The sequence below is a fragment of the Theobroma umbraticum genome, unplaced genomic scaffold, assembly GCF_002168275.2.
Source record: "Theobroma umbraticum cultivar Fairchild unplaced genomic scaffold, ASM216827v3 scaffold_86.0, whole genome shotgun sequence".
NCBI classification, from domain to species: Eukaryota; Viridiplantae; Streptophyta; class Magnoliopsida; order Malvales; family Malvaceae; genus Theobroma; species Theobroma umbraticum.
The window spans coordinates 3,162,673-3,181,296 of NW_018397263.1; the positions used below are offsets into that span (position 1 = coordinate 3,162,673).

Sequence of the window (18,624 nt, forward strand, 5' to 3'; positions counted from 1 at the left end):
TTTATTCGTCCTTTAAAAAAGGGGAAAAAAACAGAGTAGTTTTGTTCTTATCATCTTTAATTACTATCGAAATCCATTAGTTTTCTCTTTCGAAGGAGAATCTAAGAATAGAATGGATCTGAATCGAGAGGTGTAAACATCACAACTAATTATTCCTATATATGCAGTCAAGGGTCAAGATAGGTGTTTGTGCCTATATCCAGGGACTTTCATTTTGAAAGGTGCAAACAAGAGAAAATGCATTGAACCACATGACTCACAAAGTAAGGGGCCTTTGGATATAGAGGAAAGCAATCCCAAATTTACTTAGTGTGATATCTATCCTTCAATCTCAATCATCATCGAATAAAAACAGCATTCAAAGTTCAAAATCAAGGTTATACTTCTCTCTCCCCCACTCTGTCTCTTATCTTCCCTCTCTCTATCTCTCTCGTGGTCTAGTTTCGTTAATGAGATTGACACAAAACTAACTAGCAAGAAATTGGTTGTTAGATGTCAAGTATTACATAAAGTTTTCATGATGGATACCATGTGCATCTTGGCATAGCCCCAAACATGTAATGGAAGTGGTTGGTACCTAGCTACATCTATGTATATTCTTTCCCTATCATACAGTCTATATACGCATTTTTCATGTAGAGTTAGGTGAATGTCCTTGATTCAGCCCAAAATAGTGGATAGGAATGCTTCTTCCAAGCTGTCAACATCAATTATATTTAATTTTACTGTAAAGCAACCCCAATTTGGTTTTTGGGATTCTTTTGATAACTCTTTCATCTGTAACAGTGTACAAATGATACAGTACCACCTTGGGTACTTGCACAAACTTTGTATAAATTAGTCGTTAAAATCATAATAATCATATAATATGATGCCTTGTTTTATTTTTATGAGTATTATTGTTATTTGAGAAGAAATATAGTACATTAATCAGTTTGCTAGAAACAAATACAACTTGAATTCAAACCAATTGTTTGACATAAAAAAACCCACCATCGATTAGTGCTTACACCTACAAATCAACTCTTTTATATCTATTTTTATATTGCTGCTGCTAGTTTTATGTTTTGGGTCTGGTTTAAGTAGTGATTCTTGTGTTAAATGATTTTATTTTATTTTATTTTATTTTGTTTTATAAGGTGTTCAAATAGTCTTTTACTGGGATGCTGATAAAGTTGCTTTCCGTTGATTAAATTTTAGCATAAACTTGACTTTTTATCAAATTTTTAATACATAATTAATTAATTGAAAAAAAAATCTCTCTTTTATGTCTAAAACAAATATGTGTGTATGGATGATGACTTTTTCTTTTTTTTGGCCAGAAATTGATGATCACTTGCTGGGAATGCGTATTTTTAATTCATGTCTAGCTAGCTACGTACTTTTCTCTCGGCCTTATATAGTTTCCACGGAGCTTCTTTAATTCGGTTGAAAACTAAAAAGGAATAGAAAAGTATTTCTCAACAGAGTCGACCCTTTTTTTTTTATACTATCTTCATGCTTAATCAATATATATATATATATTATTTTTATTATTAATGGTTGAATTAATCTCGTGATATGAGTTTTGTCCACTTTCTTTTTCAACTTTTTTTCATCGTAAATTTGGGCTTTATTTTGGTTTCCTAACTTGAGAAGAAATTCAATACAACATCATAAATTGAAGAAATAACTTTCTCAACCTTTGTTCCTTTTTTTGCTACTTGCTTTGTACTCCTACTAAAAAAAATTGACACGTGATCGATGAAATTATACATTGAAAAATATTTAAAAGTGAAAGGCATTAAAACTTTTGAATAAAATGGAATCCGAATAATACAAGATAAGGGATTTTAATATCACATTTTTGTTCCTAGTAATTTTCACAAGGCCATAGGATCATTGACTAATTATCAGTGTAGTGTGCCTTTTAAGATAAAACACACGCAGGACACCGCAAGGAGAATTACTTTTTGGGTTTTGTTTCATTGGGTTTGGGCTGGAAAACCTCGACCCAAACTTGAGAAGATATATCCAAATGCAATTGGACTAAAAAAGTTTCTTTAGGCCAGGAGATGAACTTATTTTAAAAGCTAACAAGAAGATGAGCCCAAGCCCATTCCAGTAGTGCTGCTTGCTTTCCTTCAATTTTTCTTTCCATTTTTTCATTTAATTAGGAATGAAAATGCAACCAAATAATGGCATAGGAATGACAATTCTGCAAATTCTATTCAATGAAATAGCTACACAAGTGACAGCTTGAGTATTGTTTACAACTGCATAACGCCCTATTTCCAACCTGTAGAGAGTGTTTAAAGCTCTTGAGTATTCTTCACAATTCACGAACAACGTGCAGATTTAGTACTTTTTGCAATGTGAAAATATACAGAGGAATAAAGAGGGGAACTAAAGGAAAAATGTGTGTGTGTGTGTGTGAGAACATTTAGGCTGCAGGTGGCAAAAGGGGATCATAGGGTAAAGGATTAGTATGTTTCTCTCTCAAACTTGACAAAATCCAGTATAGTAGACCTGCAGAGAAGAAGCTGAAAAACCAAGCATTGTTGTAAATGACAACAAAAGCATCTGAAACCGTAGGTAGAATCCCCACCTTTTGCAAGAAACCTGGGATTACTGGCAAAATCCCAATTGCCAAAGCTGCCAATGCTGCCAAATTGAAGCCTCCAGCATAGTAATAAGCACCGTGGGGACTTAATGAATACAGGTCCTTGATGCTTAAATTCATTCTGTGAATGAGATAATAATCTGCTAGAACTATGCCACCAATTGGGCCTATCAATGCAGAATAGCCAACTAGCCATGTATATACGAAGCTCTCACTGGATTTTAGTAGTCTCCAAGGCTGAAAAGCAATGCCAAGCAATGCAGTCAGCAAGGCTCCCCTTCTGAATGTGAACTTGGAAGGACTGAGATTGACCAGTGCATTTGCTGGGGCAACAACATTGGCTGCAATGTTGGTTGTGAGGATGGCTAGGCTTATTCCGAGAATGGCTAGGATCTTTGTTGCGAATCCTCCGATTTGTCCAAGAAGCTGAATTGGATTAGAGATCACATGGCCAAAAATTACTTTAGTAGAAGATGTTACAGCTAGGCCCACAAATGTAAATGCCCCCATGAGGATTGGAAGGCCTGCCTGACCAATAATTTGATCTTTCTGGCTCTTGGCATATCGAGTAAAATCAGGAATGTTAAGTGCAAGAGTAGCCCAGAAGCTTATATTTGCCGTCAGTGAAGGGAAAAAGAGAGACCAAAACTCTGAGGAAGATAGCCTAGAGGATAAGGATAGCATGTGGCCTAAACCACCAGCCTTGACATAAGCCCAAATGAGAAGGATAGAGGTGAGTATCATCAGAATTGGGGCTGAGTACTTTTCAAGCTCCTTAATTCCATCCATTCCTTTCCAAACGATGGCCAACTGGGCCACCCAAAAGACAATAAAACAAGCAAATTCAAGGGCAGAAGTGCCAAGCCAAGGTAATAATTGAGAAAGGGAAGATTCTTTAATGGATTTTGGCAGCAGAAGGAAAATCGCCTCACCTCCAATCCAACTCTCTATCCCGTACCAGCCACAACCAACCAATGCCCTAAGCAAAGTAGGAACATGAGCACCACGAATACCAAAAGCTGATCTTGCCAAGACAGGGAAAGAGATACCATATTTGGCCCCAGGATGACCTGTGAGAACTAATGGCACTAACAGGATTAAGTTGGCAGCAACAACAGTGGCGATTCCCTGCCACCAAGCCATCCCAAGATCAACAAGACTACCGGCCAGGTAATATGATGGGACACCAACAACAAGACCAATCCAAAGGCAGGCCATTTCCCACCAGTGGAAGTTCCTTTGACTAGGAGTTGTTGGCTTGAGGTCATCATTGGTGAGAGTTGGATCAGGTTCGAGTTCATCAAACTTTGTTCCAACACTGGATTGACCTGACGATGCCATGGGAGTTAAAATGGCGGATCTTTTGGGAAATGAATGATAAATTTGATTGCGGATGGCCTTTGTTTTGGTCGTTGTGCCAGTCGAGAATAAGGGAGTGGGGGCAAGACTTGAGAATTTTGGATTTTGGGATACTGCAGAGTAAAGAGAAAGGTGGGGATGGAGATGGAAGCTGATGCATTTGGAAACCATGATTCAACACTCGGAACAGATTCAAATGAGTTTGAGGCTTAGAATCTGTGGGGTATCTGTTCTTTTAGAGATAAAGGTGAGTGGTTCCAATTGTCGCTCTCATTCGTGCTTCCAGAAATGAGATTCCTTGTCCTATGAGGTAAGGTTGTTTGACTTTTGTGTTTCGGATCATGAGCCACAGATAAAAGAATCTCTTTAATTATTATTAGCATAATTATTTCTTCAACAATGCAACCCTCGTGCCAATAATTTTCCTCTTTTGCTGAGAAAATAACACGGCTGAAATTTCAATCTGCTATGTAACTTGTTTTGACAGATTACGCTGATTAATGTAAACAAAAAATGGCCCAGTCAACAAACCATATTGGAGTTTAGTGAAACTGCAGGACCTTTTGCCACGCACAGGCGTTGAAGGCGGGACTCAGGCTCAGGCATGGCCAGCGACATTAAATAAATGAATATTGTCGGAGACAAGAATATTCATGTTGATGCGGTTTTTGTATTGTTAGATATGGATTGGGTCAAGTCTCAAGACTGCAGAAACTTGGGCCATGGCCATGAGTCAGCCTCATATGCGGCTTTGTGTAGGCCCATTTAATAAGGAAGATGTAGGCTGGGCGAGCTCAGTTGAGCTGAAACCAGCTTTGTCTAATAGGTAACAATATTGCTAAAATGTTTTGCTGACTTTTAGTTTTTCTTAATAAATTATTATTAATTATACTGGGGGAACATTCAATCATGACATTAAGACATGCAGGAAAATTTCTTAACTGCTACCTTGATTACGTGTAATCATGCAATACGAACACAAATGTGTGTTTTGGTAACCTATCTTTGTATATCTGGCGTGTGTTGATAACATCAGCAGCCACGGCATCCGGCTATCAGAAAAGGCCAGATTCAGAGGCACCAGCTTCAAATTCTTGCTATACTTCAGATAATCCCTATACTTTTCCTAACTTTATCTGACAACATTTTCAACTATCCTTTATTCCAGGGCACTATAGGGAATAATTTAAGGCACATGTGTTTTTCACCTTAATAGGGTAGATTATAGTAGGATCCGAACTTTGATCTGATCATATCTTCAAAATCTACTCATCCTCCACAATGCCATCTGAAATTGACACTTCTCCAATTATATACCACACACGTGCACTTCTCTCAGAGTCCAAAGCCGAGAATGCCACGTGTAAACTCCAGTTGAAGCTGTCTCGAGTTTCATGCAACAGAAACCCAGCTTTGTTGGAGCCACCTTGTGAAGACCAAAGGTTTTTTAACACTACAATCTATCCATCTCTTCAGCTCATTTTTCTTTTTCTTATTTAATACCCACCGCATGGTATCTGAAACTCTAGTTTCAGAACAACTGCAAAATCCCATAAACCTGTCTTTAAGTTTCCACAGCATCAGAATTCATAAACAAGCCCTCGCCTCCAAGGCCTTAACCTGGAAAGAAAAAGAAATCCTGTAGATGATGAGTCATGGATCCTGCAAACTCTGTAACTCAACCTTCAGGATCCTTTTTAACTCCATTGATGATTTCCTTGGCTGGCGTAGTTGCCAGTACTCTAGCAATAGTTGCATACCATTTGTTACTCGTCAAATACTGCGCGAGAAGAGCAGATGAGGATGCTAGAAATCCCTCGATCCCAACTCAGGATGAAGGATTTGCAACTGGGGTTGAACACAAAATGCTGGAAACTATTCCAATCCTGTCTTTTTCCAGGGAAAAAGTTAAAGAGTTCCGTACAGATCAAAGTGAATGTGTTGTTTGCCTGGGAGAACTAGAGGAAGGAGAACGTGTACGTTTGTTGCCTAATTGCAGGCATTTCTTTCATGTTCCGTGCGTTGACAATTGGTTCCTGGCGCATTCTAGCTGTCCTATTTGTCGAACATCCGTTGCTGTAACCACGGATTCTAGTGTAGCCTCGCCTCCAGGGGATGATGGAGTGGAAAGGGTTCAGGATTTGCCTCAAAATGATGATGGACAAGCCCATGACCGGGCCGCCTCTACTTCCAGGGTTCAATCAAATACTTTGCTAAGGCATTGCGTGTCCCTGGTGTTCCCTAGGGAAACTAAACAGAAACATTTGATCACGGGGTTGAAGCGATCCTTGTCTATGGATCAGTCCTATATACTCATTAACTTAACAGTCGACAATGAGAAAGAGGCTATTTCTTCTTCTTCGACGTCAAAGAGGAGTTTGGCAAAGAGTAATTCATATAAGGCACGGTCGATGAAACAGTTGGATCGAATGTCTTCATTGTTGAGGTCTTTCTCACAATTGCGGATTGGAAGGAGTAGCACCACTTGTGGACTTCTTCCCTATTAAAATGCTTTTTGGAAAAAATTGTTTTCTATTTATGTTTCCAAATTAATACTTCATAATCATAGCTTATGTTTTTCTAATAACCAGCTTCCGAATTTTTATACCATAGTTTTGTCCGAATACAACTCGATTGTTTTGCTCGTTTTAATGCAATTTTTTCTTTCTATCTCCCTTTAATTTTGTTAGTGGAAAACCCTAAAAATATGTGAAACTGTAAATTGCAGGCAGTTCTACACTAGTTTTTAGCTACTTTTGCCTTTTCCCCCTTTCAACAATTAATGAAAAAAATATATGGAAGCCCCTCACTCAAAGCATGCAGATATCTATAGAGATATCAAAATACTCAAACGATCCTGTCGGTCACGCAGATAAAGGGATTGGGAAAAAAAAAAGTGATAAGCAAAAAAGCCAATCAATTAACAACAGCCTTTTCTTATGTTCTGCAATAAATTAAAGTACAAATTGAACTCTTGAGACCTTCACTTCTTTTGGGTACCATTGATTGAATCACCCTTCTGTTATGATTTGGTATACTTTTTTCTCCCAAACAATACGTTAAAACCTTCATATTCTGCTTTATGAGTTTTACTGGCTTTTACAGGAATAATCTTTCCATATGCCTTCAATGTCTAGTTAAGAAAAATAATAATTTCATTTCATTTTAATTGTAAGTTGTTTAAGTAAGTTTAGACAGTGAAATCCTTTGATTTGTTACACCAACAGTACTTTGCGTCCACCAAGATAAGATCTGACTGTGTCAAGAGAAGAAGAAGAAGAAGCACCGCCTTAGTTTCAGTGTTTCTGTTCTTGCTATATATATCCTTCCACATTTTCGCAAGGTCCAAGCACCTAATATTATTTAATGAAATTATATAAGTTTTTTAAAGGCAAGAGGAAAATTTTATAGATAAAATCAACACAGATCCCACAAAACTTAAACCCCGACCTATGTATCTATAAACCTAGAGATAAAGTTCATTTAACCCCGACCTCTGTACCTATTAATCGCCATTGACTTTCATTATGTTGAAATTTTCAAATAAAAACGTATTACACACAAATAAATCATATAAAAAATATTTAACGTGATTAGACACTTGTCACTTACATATCCCAACATGAAAGGAAAAAAGATCATTATAAACATAGAGATTAATTATAAAGTGTACAAAACAGCTAAAAATAAACATTAAATGAAATATATACCAAAACAAAATATGATTGGAGATGCGTATCGGAGAAGTCCCAAAATAACCATCAAATGTATAGCCATCTGTTGATTAATTTGTATAATTTTGCTATACCTAATTTCTATCACTAATTGGTAATTGCTATATGGTACTTCCCTCGGTTAAATTTGAAGAGGTTGTCTTAAAAAGTAGTAGTAGTACGTAGATTTATATATTTTGTCACAGTTTTGACAACAAACTAAAAGTTAAAGTGAAAAGGAAGGGAAAGTAACGATGAGAGAAGATCCACAAAGAAATGAATTGAATGAGAGGGGTGTTGAATTTGGGTAACAGTCACAAGGAGAAAGTTGATTAGCCCCATTACATGAATTAAACAATAAAAAGTTGCTTCTTTATGTGAACGGCCCATGTGGTTGGTGGACCCATGAAAACTATAAAACGGACTCCACAAAGACTTGTCTTTTAATTTCTTAATTACAATGTACACCTTGCAACTATCAATAATAACATTTCTCAATTCTTGCATTATTGGCTTGTTCACAAGAGAGGGATTTGTTGTAAATGGGACCCAAATCCAAAAGGCAAACTTACTTGCCCTTTTGTTTTTTGGACACCCTAACCAAACTGGTGCCCTACAGCTCCCTTAGTTAGGACAAAGAGCACCCCCCGAACAATTGTAATTTCTGAAATTTGAATATTATACTGGGACTACTAGTTGCTTTTGAGTTGCATTTCTAGGACCCAAAAGGCGCCCGGTGAGGAATTCCTTTTCTTCTCCTTGCACTTGAAGGAGGCGGGGGAGGCGTGGGCGGGTAAATGTCTTGTTGCGACCCTTCACGCAATTCCTCTTCCTCCCTTGACATGCCTTCTCTTTTATCCATTACTACATCATTCTTAGCCTCTAAGGTAAAGCTTGCATTCCCATTTCTCTTTATCCCTACAAGCTAAGGTAATATTAAAAAGGATATTAATTCACAGTTCTCGTTTGCAAATATCTCAATCCAAGCAAAATTTCCATACAATGTGGAGCATGATATACAAGCCATCTTTTATGCATATGATATAATCATCGATGATGGAATTGATAATCATGATCAATGTGGTGGTAGTTGTGATGGTGATGTTTTTACATATGAATCAGGGATGATGAACATGTTGTGCTATTATGCAAGTTGAAGAAATGTGACCATACATGATGGGTGGTGAATGATGTTTATGATGAGAAGAAGAAAACAATGTGAAGTGAAGCAAATAGAGAAAGGCAAATGCTAACCTTACATCCCAAAGAACAAAAACGAAATGGGTCCAAGAGGCTTCTTCCACAGATTTCACATATATGAGCTACTCCTTTTCCAGATTTTGGTTGAGGCCTCTCATTCAGAAATAGAACCCTGGCACTGTTTATCACATAAGTTTGTACCCCACTTATATCCAACACCTTTTGAATCTCTGTAACCCTCACTACATCATGATATGAAGATCTCCTTATCTAAAACAAAAGAAATTTAAACCACCCCATTGTTACCAAAAACAAGTTTTAAATGGAAATGAAATGTATACCAGAAAAAAAAAAGGGTTAAATATTGACTTACCTGAATTACTTGATGATCCTTGTGTTTAGAAGAAAGGCAATAAAAGCAAAATGCATCTCCCTTACAGTCTAAACAATACATGTTACATTCACCCCTAGCTGCATCTCCATGCGTCCTGCAAACTGTGAAAAAGGCTGTACTTAGCAATGACTCCAGCCATGGTGGCACCAGCATTGTATCCTGTCTCAAGAAACCAAGAAAAGAATAATGAGACCCAGAAACCAACCCAGGGAAGAACGACGAACAAAAACAAGAAAATCAAGAAGTACTATGGGCAATGGCATTACCATTGTTAAAGCAGAAATTTTTGCAGCAATGGGGTTAGCGAAAGAAATGTGAAAAGTTGGATTAATTTCGTTTTGACGATAATGGAAGAGAAGACGTTGAGATCAAAACGCAAAGAGAGAGAAAGAAAGAAAGGAGAGAGAGAGAAAGGCCTAATACGAATTTGCAACTTAGAATTCAACAACAAAACAACGCCTGGACTAAGGGACCAGGCTCATAAACAAATGCTGCAAGGTCTGGGATGGTTTCAACAGCTGAGATCGATCGTGGTGGCTGAAGTTTATCCACAGCCGTTGGATGAATAGACAAGGATGCCTTTGGCGCTTACGCTACTTTTGGTTCTTCTTTTGCGTCTCGACGTAGGCACAAGGTCGGCCCCGTTGGCTATGCAATGAGGCTTGCTGGATATAGCTGTTCACACAAATGATCACCACCTACTTTTATGCCACATGTGCAGGCTTCCACGTGGCTTAATCAGGGCGGGTGGTTTTAAATAAAGGGTCCCACTGTTTTAGTTTCTTTCATTTTGATGAGATATTTCTTTTGTCGTGAGAACATAGATGAAATGATGGATGACAATTGAGAGTGGCCAATGATGATGGCCTTTTCACAGAGCTAGGATTTCCAAATTAATATAGATTTTTTATTATTATTTTTTTAAATTTTTTAATTAATTTTTATTTTTTATTTTATTAATTAGATTATAAATAATAAAAATATTTATTCATGTCTAAGTCCCTATGTAATTCATAACATACTATCATTGGTTAAATGGATGCTTACATTAATTTTTTTTCTTCTCCAAGAAAATTTGTTTTATTTGCAAGTTCTTATAAAACTTAATCAATAAATCACAAGAATGTATAGATTTTGATAAATAAATTCTTGTCACACTCTTATTAAGTTGAGTTCTATGTACTCAAAAATTAAAACGTGTATAAGAGTCAATTTTTTTTCTTAATTAATTTGATTAAAAAAATCACATGTTCAATTTTTCGTAATGAAAAGGAGACATAAGTCACATAACGGCACATCAATCAAAGAACAAATTGAAGATCTTAATCCAAAAACAAAAAAAGATATCAACCAATACATTAATTTTTCTTTTTTCCATATTCATAAATCAAAATTAATTTAGGCAACAAGTGCTATCAATTATCAAATAAGATTTGGATTTAGAGTAAACAAAGACCCTTAATTAAAAGCTTAATGTATAATTGATGTAATGTAATGTTATTGAATATAGTATTAAGTAAAATAGCCAGCTGTTAAACCAATATAATATAGTTGCATAGGGTTGCCGGCTGCACAGTGCATTTTGGTGGGTTCCAGCATTGCACAAGGAAAATGTCTAAGGATTTAAATCATTCATATATATTATGCTCCATTAAAGTATGACAAATTAGAATATGACATGGTTTGGGCTTGAAAGAGATTCTTAATCTTCATAATTAAAATGTAATGCCGATCACTATGGGATCTCGGAATCTTATTTGTAACATAAGAAAATTTAATTTTGTATGAAATTACTTATGGGATATATCTGTTTGACCCTTTACTCTTTAGCAATAAAATCTTCATGTGATCATGGACCAAAAGGCATGGGAATTATTATGTTCAAGAGTTTGAGACAAATGAGAAAGAAAGAGACTTTGAATTAGGGTTTTGTACTTGGTAAACCTTCAAAGAGAAAAGCATTTTTTTGAGAGAAAGGTAGGTATGGAATATGATGGGAAACGGATGCGAATTATGCGGTAAAATGTGATCCAAAACTTTATGCCTAAACAAACAAGTTAAAGAGAAAAAGAAGAAATTCCCAACAGTAAAACAGCCCATTTTAAGGACTTGCCAAGAAATGCTTTTCTTGAGGCGCATGTTTTGAAGGAGGGCTACCAAAAAGGATGAACGCAAATGCCAATAAGGGTGAAGTTAGCAAAAACAAAAATTAAAAGAAAAAAAAACAATATTAATTTCATGCATGATTGTGAATTTTTTTTCTTGAGGTGGCAGAAAGTGATTGGTTCAATGCAGAAAATTATTATTATTTTTTTAAAAAAGGGATGGGATACCTTTGTGTAGGAATCAAGGCTGGCAATATATGGGAACGTGAATCATAGCAAGCTCTTTCTAGTTGTAAAATCAGATGTAATGTAATAATAATTCTAATATGCATGTTAGCTTTGATGATCATCCAATCATAAAATGTTCATGTTACTCCTAGAATCTAGTGTTAAATCAAAACTTAAAACCATGATGAGTTTCCGGCATATCCTATGAAGCCACATGGCAGCCTTAAATGCCGAATGGGCTGATTGGATTTTGATCAGAAATCTATATATAGTAGGCAGAAAAAACAAAGAGTATGTCGAAAATATACATACATGTATATGTAAGCTCATGACCTTGGAACCACCAAGAGGGTGACTTGATATTGACATTTGAGGTGCAAAGTACCACTCCCTCCCATGATCTATCCTCTGATAGAAAGTAAATAATCTAGGTCTTTGGTGAACTATACAATGACATATCCCTAAGATTTTGGTTGCTTCTGAAACTAGATTTAGTATTTTTGTTTGGAAAAATAAAATAAATATAATCAATAAAGTCTTGAATACAAATCCAAGTTGTTGCAGGAGAAAAAGGGAATTGGAAACATATATCTATATGAGTAATTTAAATTTAACCTGAGTCAACTCCTTACAAATAAACTAAAAAACCTTGTGGGTTCTTATGATGGCTTTCACTTGACTTCAGACTTTTTTTTTTTTTTCATTTTGCTATTGCATTTGGGGGTTGTTTTTCCAAGGAGAATAATTGGAAAGTAGACGTTATAAACCAACACGAATTTGAGAGGAAATTTGTCCTTACAAATGTGAACAAGTCTTATATATGCACAGTCGGAGTCGTCACAAAGGAATGAATTTGTCGTATGTTCATTTCTCCCAACTTGGATATGGATACTGCCCATTTCCATGTTCAAAAGGTCACCGACCGCTGTCTGGATGAAAAGAAAACCATGTGGTCCTCTCAAAAGGGATGTCCCTTCCTTAAAACAGGGCAACTTGAAGGGACCTTTCAACGTATTGTTAGTTAGCCACATAATAAAGAATTAACAGATCTATAACATGGAAATGGGGTAAACTAGGTGAACCCTCTTCTCGTCCTACAATGGAGTAAATTCCAAAATCCGGCTGTTTAATTTTGATGGACCACCACCCATTTGGGCAAGTTCGTAAACCCTTAAAAAGGGCTTCCTCCTGTCTCTCGAGTTTCAAAAGTAAACTGTGTCTGTTTCTGACAAGATTTTGTGCTTGTCCACGCCAATGTCCTCCTTTGCCTAGACTCCAATGGGTTGGCTGTTTTCCGCTTGACTGTCACCGTTAGACTAAAACTAGTTTTTCCCCCATTTGCAGTCTCTTTCTTTTCAGCACTTCCTGGCGGTTTCCAGGTTCATGGGAACTAAACGTGAAACCACAAGTACAGGTACAGGGGCTCTTTTAAGTTTAAACTGATGATGATTCGAATGTTAGCTTGAAATGGTGGTGAAATTTCAACTTTAGCTTTTGATTCTACTTGTTTTAACGGATAAAGAAGCCTCAATATCCCAAAAATTATTCAGGAATAATCATGCATGTGATCAAGCACTTAATTAACCATTATGGGAAAAATGCTTATGATCAAAAGCTGCATTCACTATCAAATTAATGTCAGGGTCTATAAGGAAAGCTGATTTTGAAACTTTTTGTTTATCATTGCATCATTTTCAATTACTAATTGCAGCCTGCTATCAACCCAGTATTATGTACGAATCCTATCTATGTGTAACATTAAGCAATTAATTCTTATGCCAATTTGTATAATTTTTAAGTTTTATGTTTACAATCCCTTCGTTATAAACTAGTAATTAGGAACTAAAGTCAATCATATTATATAAAAAGGGCAAATTATAGAAAAATACCATATAATTTGAGGTACCTTTGAAATTTAATATTTGACACTTAATTGTTCTATATTTTTTTACTTAAAATTGTACCATTATTTTTAAGAATTTTCATTTTTATTACTAACATTATTAATCTAATGGAATGAGGGATATCTTAATTGTTTTATTCTATCTTGTTTCTCTTCCTTTTTTTGTTAATCACCCTTATATAAAAACATTTGTTATCTCAACCAATCATTTAGATTGTTATTCCCCATTCCTGATTAAACAAAGTATAAACAACCAATCAAAAAACAAAAATTAATAGTTGTTTATAACTAAGGAGAAGGGAAAGTCATAAGGCGAGCATGGGAAATTGAGAATATAATATCCACCAACTAACACGTTTGAGTGGTTCAGATGTAACATCAATAGGTACATAGGTGGGCTTGCCCCAAAATTGACATGAATTAACATGTTACGTGAAACATATTTCAAATTTGATTTTAAGGACCAAAATCGAATCTCTTTGTCTGCTTTTATATTCCTGCAAATACTCATCGCCTTCTTTACCAAATTTTGTCGGTACCAGGCTTCATAGCCCAGGCCCCATTAAACCATACTTGGGCTACAAATATGATCCCTTGTTGCTTACTTGGACCCTCTGCCTGCATTTCTATTTATGGGCCTATGCTTATCAGTTAAATATAAAAAACATAATATCTAAAAAAATCTTTGAAGGATTTATTAAAATTTAAATAAATTTTTATATTTTTATTATATTTAATTAAATTTTTTATAATTTTTTTTAAAATTAAATGAGTCTTATATTCAATAATTCATTTAGTTAAAATATCATTTGTTATTTTATATTATGTAATGTTGATATGACATATGAATATATAATTAACATGTTAACATATCATAATTAATAATAATATAATATATTAATTTGACATAATAATATGATCATGTGATATTTTTTTTATATAAATATTATGTAAGTACTATTTAAATATAAATGATAAGTAATATTTTAATTAATGATAATTAATAATTTATTAATCATAAAAATTTATTTAATTCAAAATAATAATATAAAATTTGATAAAATGTAATGAAAAAATAAAAATTTATTTAAAATTTTTTGAATGGAGTAAGAATTTATTTAATAGCATCCTAATTAAAAAATTCTCAAGAGAATTTTATTTTGTTTTCAATTGCTTTTTTAGTATTAATTTTTTATTAATTTATTTAATTAAATACATATAAATACATGATCAAAGAAAATATTAGAATGGAAATCAAAACCGCTAAAATTAGTTCCTACAACATTGTTACAGTCATAACGAAGTATCAAGGAAGTATTGCTCAAGAGGATCCGGTGGAAGGAAAAATGCTCGAACTTTTCAGGTTCCTTCCTCTCATAAGCCTCATCGGTTGTTCAAACTCAATAATAACCATCCACGTGTAATAAAGTGGTTAAAATAAAATAAACCTAATTTTACACAAACATAAATCTCACAAACCCAAAGCTCCCCAAAAATAATTAAAAAAATCGAAATAATATTTCCTTACTCTGAAAGAAACAACTTACTCTTTTTCTTTGGCTTCGTCGAAGACTCAATCAATCAAAGGGTCTTTTTTAGTTTCTGTTTCGACTGGTTGGGTCGATCGATTATCCAACGATCAAGAAGCCTCCCTCTTACGAGCTATGTTCAAGTTCTGGTAGTTTTCTTTGTCAACTCTTTCATCTCTTTTTGATTAATTTTTTTTATTTATATGGATAATCAGGTTCAATTTATTCGCTCCCATCTTTAATGTTTTTGAATTTCGATATCCAGAGCCTAATTTTGGGGTTTTTTTTTTCTGTGAAGCTGATATATTTTGAACAGCCCGTGAATTTTGATTAATTTCACTTGGATTTCTGACTTTGTTTAAACTTTGTTTAGAGCTTCTATGAAACTCATATAGTTGCGGGTTTGTTCGATTTTTGGGGTTTATTTTGTCAGTTGATCCCCCATTTCATTGGATTTTGGATATATGTTGTATGTTTATTATTATTATTATTATTATGGTATTGAGGCTGTTTGATTGGGTCGGAGAAATTTATGTAAAACATGTTTCAGTTAGATAAGAAATTGTTACTAAATCAAAAGTGTTCAATCTCCTTTCGTTTGTTTGTTGTTTAAAATTGAATACTCCATATTCATGTCAGAAACGAAACCAACATTAGCAGTTTTGAATGAGCCTAATGTGGGATACATATTCACTTATAATCTCCATGAAGTTGGATATAAGGATGAGCATCCCTTAATTGATTAACATGTTATAGCAAGTCAGAAATATGGACACGTTTCTTGTATTTTTGGTGCTAGTACCTAGTAGTTTCAATATACACCTGCAATATGTGCACCTTATGTTGGATTTAATGGGGTTAATACTGTCCATGCCCAATATTTGTGTTATTCTCAAAGTTGTGTAGGTACATAAATTGCCTTTCTATGTAAATACATGAATAGTCAGGGCTTAGTTGCGTTTTTGTTGTACTTGTGCAATAACTTTCAAAAGTTAAACATGATTGTAATATTTTTAACTTCATTTGGAGCTATTATCTTTCCACTAACCTAAAAATTGCGACTTGTTTATTCGTTTCACTAAAATTTTGATTTTGCAGGAGTTCACAGGAGCAGCAAGCTCAGCCACGTCCACAGGAGGGTTCTTCACATTCTTGGTATCCTCCTTCCGTAGTTGGCTCCCCTAGTTCTTCCCGACCTACAACACCAAGTAGCAGCGCTTCTAACAGCTTCAACTTACAAAGGCCTGCAGAACGGCCACATTCTCCCACACCTGTTTCTCCTGCTGAAGCTGCAGGAATCATTGCTCTTTTAAAGGACAAAAAGTGAGATGTCTGGTTCTTGCACTCCATGTTTCTATTAGCCAGCAATCTTCATTTTATCTTATAACAAAAATTTAAAATTGTAATTCCTACTTATTTTTTTTACTTTATTATTGATTTATTATGCTCTTTTGTTCAGTTTGCCATTTTTTCATTTTAATTATTTGTATTTTTGACTTCAGAAAAATGTTGGGAAGATATTGTTGAAGCAAAAGTGCTTGTTTTTTTAAGAATGTATCTTGCAATTGCTAATCACTTTCTTGTTTTCTTAGCGTTGATGAATTACGGAAGCTTTTGTCAGACAAGGATGCATACAATCACTTCTTACTATCGGTTGACCAGGTTAAAATTCAAAACAATGTGAGTACCAAAATTTCCCTATTTTATTTGATTTCACCTTTTCAAAGTTAGAATTTTGCATATTGTCTGCCCTTGTGCACCATGTGTAATGTTCTTGGTTTCTGGTCTCTAAAATAGTCTGATGGTTTGGCCTTTCAGCCGTGGTATAAACAAGGTTTTTGGTTAACCAGTGGATTTGGTGAGATCGATAGTCTATTGCTGAACCCAAAATCAAAATGTCTTTCAGATTATTGATTCATAGTGCTGGTGTTGCTATGTCAAATGTCCAAATGCTGATATTATAGGGGCTAGCAAGATAGTGGCACATTGGTAGCCCACAGGTGCATAGCAGCAGGAGCTGAAGGAGGGTCTCACAAGGTTTTGATTGTCTTGGAAGTTAGTTGGACTATGTTCCTGTTTATTAGGGATGATTCCACAACTCTTGTTGAAAGTTGTGCACATGTTGTCATGTGTAGAGTAGGACCATCAAAAGGACTTAGAAAGGAAGACTCAACTTTAAATACTAAGGCAAAGATGACCTTATGGTGGTATTCATCTTGGAGATAGTCTAATTTTATAAAATTTAACATCAATTGAAGCGGTGGTGGCTAGCCTGTCAAATTCAGTTAGCTGGATCTTCTTGTTTCACCCTTATTTCTTTCATTTGGGTCTGTGGTTTAAATATGAGCAGTACTCATCATTAACTATTACCTTGCTCTGTGATCTATTTTAATGTAAATTGTGCATACTACTCCAGTTCTTTGTTGGTATTATGGTGTGGTAGCTCTTTCAGCTATCTGATTTGATGCAATTCATTGGAATGACCTACACATGCATGCTATGAATACCCTATTTCTCCATACCTTGTTTTTCGTCATTTCTTTGGTTCCTTAGTTCTTACTCTTTCTTGATAACTTTTACCAGATAAGAGATGAACTTCGCAAGGAGACTTTGCAGCTTGCTAGTGAGTTCTTCTATGATTATTATGATAGTGCCAGATATTTTATAGATATAATGTGCATAGGGGACAAATGCTAATTTATAGATAATTGATAAACAGGGAACAATTTAGATAAAGAACCACGAATAATGGAGCTAAGAAACCAGGTAAGGTTTTCAGAACATTATTCTTTTTGTGTCATTGATTAATGTTAGTATATCAGATTGTAAAACCTTTTTTTTTTCCTTTCTTCCATGACCACAGTGCAGAATTATCCGGACAACAGAATTGGCGACAGCTCAGGAAAAACTAAATGAGCTTGAGAGACAGAAAGAAGAGACTTTGAAGTACTACTCCCCCGCATCATTTATCCGTAGGCTCCAAGGTACATATTACGGATAATATACTTGTATGGCACGGACTTGATATAATTGATTTATCAGAAATAAAAACAAGTGTTTCATCTCCGCAGATGCAATGAATGAAACAGAAGAGGAATTGGAAGCCTTGCACAGGCAGCTCCTTGACAGGGAGTTAGATCTAGGGACTTTTGTGCAGAAGTACAAGAAGCTCCGAACTACATACCAGCGGCGAGCTCTCATTCATCTTGCAGCTAAAACATCTCCGATTGGATGATGGAAACACTCGGAGATAGTTGTTGATTGTATACCTAATATTGAGAGGGTGTTGGTTGTTCTTGGTGTCTGAAATTCATATATTCTCACTTCGTTATAGCCCAAATAAACCTCTGAACCTTTTTCAATTAATTAAATCTCTCTAGTTATAACGTGTTCAATTCGGTCCTTCCACTTTTTCTTTTTGGTCAGCCGGGTTGAGAAAAATAACATGGTTATCAATAGTTACATGTTTGCTAAGATGGGAAAGTGTGCAAACGAGGCTCCAAAGCATTGAATATGTATATATATAGTGCCAGTAGTTCCTTTGTGCTAAAACTGCAGCTATAAACTTGAATTAGTATTACAAACGGGATA

The 18,624-nt window shown here is 35.2% G+C and overlaps 4 protein-coding genes across 4 annotated transcripts; 2 read left to right on the forward strand and 2 right to left on the reverse strand.

The window, feature by feature from the left end:
* Positions 1–2,169: 2,169 nt before the first annotated feature.
* NCS1 (permease, cytosine/purines, uracil, thiamine, allantoin family protein) lies at positions 2,170–4,757 on the reverse strand. The gene has a single exon (XM_021434279.2). The coding sequence runs from the start codon at positions 4,130–4,132 to the stop codon at positions 2,423–2,425; it is 1,710 nt and encodes a 569-aa protein (XP_021289954.1). The 5' UTR covers positions 4,133–4,757; the 3' UTR covers positions 2,170–2,422.
* Positions 4,758–5,149: 392 nt separating this feature from the next.
* LOC110420891 (RING-H2 finger protein ATL8-like) lies at positions 5,150–6,629 on the forward strand. The gene has a single exon (XM_021434280.1). It carries the CDS (start codon positions 5,617–5,619, stop codon positions 6,466–6,468), a length of 852 nt encoding a protein of 283 aa, XP_021289955.1. The 5' UTR covers positions 5,150–5,616; the 3' UTR covers positions 6,469–6,629.
* A 1,376-nt stretch (positions 6,630–8,005) lies between these two features.
* LOC110420544 (protein RGF1 INDUCIBLE TRANSCRIPTION FACTOR 1-like) lies at positions 8,006–9,830 on the reverse strand. The gene is made up of 4 exons (XM_021433898.1): positions 9,535–9,830; positions 9,248–9,427; positions 8,929–9,144; positions 8,006–8,599 (listed from the first exon to the last, which is right to left on the reverse strand). Exons 1-4 carry the CDS (start codon positions 9,535–9,537, stop codon positions 8,390–8,392), a joined length of 609 nt encoding a protein of 202 aa, XP_021289573.1. The 5' UTR covers positions 9,538–9,830; the 3' UTR covers positions 8,006–8,389.
* A 5,128-nt stretch (positions 9,831–14,958) lies between these two features.
* VPS37-1 (Modifier of rudimentary (Mod(r)) protein) lies at positions 14,959–18,428 on the forward strand. The gene is made up of 7 exons (XM_021434096.2): positions 14,959–15,182; positions 16,132–16,356; positions 16,626–16,713; positions 17,617–17,656; positions 17,753–17,799; positions 17,897–18,017; positions 18,105–18,428. The coding sequence occupies exons 1-7, from the start codon at positions 15,169–15,171 to the stop codon at positions 18,266–18,268; spliced, it is 699 nt and encodes a 232-aa protein (XP_021289771.1). The 5' UTR covers positions 14,959–15,168; the 3' UTR covers positions 18,269–18,428.
* The last annotated feature ends 196 nt before the right edge of the window (positions 18,429–18,624 follow it).

What these genes read in the sequence shown, in the direction of transcription:
- NCS1 (XM_021434279.2), bottom strand. Translation starts at nt 4,132, where the DNA reads ATGGTTTCCAAATGCATCAGCTTCCATCTCCATCCCCACCTTTCTCTT.
- LOC110420891 (XM_021434280.1), top strand. Translation starts at nt 5,617, where the DNA reads ATGGATCCTGCAAACTCTGTAACTCAACCTTCAGGATCCTTTTTAACT.
- LOC110420544 (XM_021433898.1), bottom strand. An exon ending in AGGATCATCAAGTAATTCAG is followed by an intron (nt 9,145 to 9,247) that starts GTAAGTCAATAT and finishes CTTTTGTTTTAG; the next exon opens with ATAAGGAGATCTTCATATCA. An exon ending in TTTGTTCTTTGGGATGTAAG is followed by an intron (nt 8,600 to 8,928) that starts GTTAGCATTTGC and finishes ATATTACCTTAG; the next exon opens with CTTGTAGGGATAAAGAGAAA.
- VPS37-1 (XM_021434096.2), top strand. An exon ending in GCTCTTTTAAAGGACAAAAA is followed by an intron (nt 16,357 to 16,625) that starts GTGAGATGTCTG and finishes TTGTTTTCTTAG; the next exon opens with CGTTGATGAATTACGGAAGC. An exon ending in AGGTTAAAATTCAAAACAAT is followed by an intron (nt 16,714 to 17,616) that starts GTGAGTACCAAA and finishes AACTTTTACCAG; the next exon opens with ATAAGAGATGAACTTCGCAA.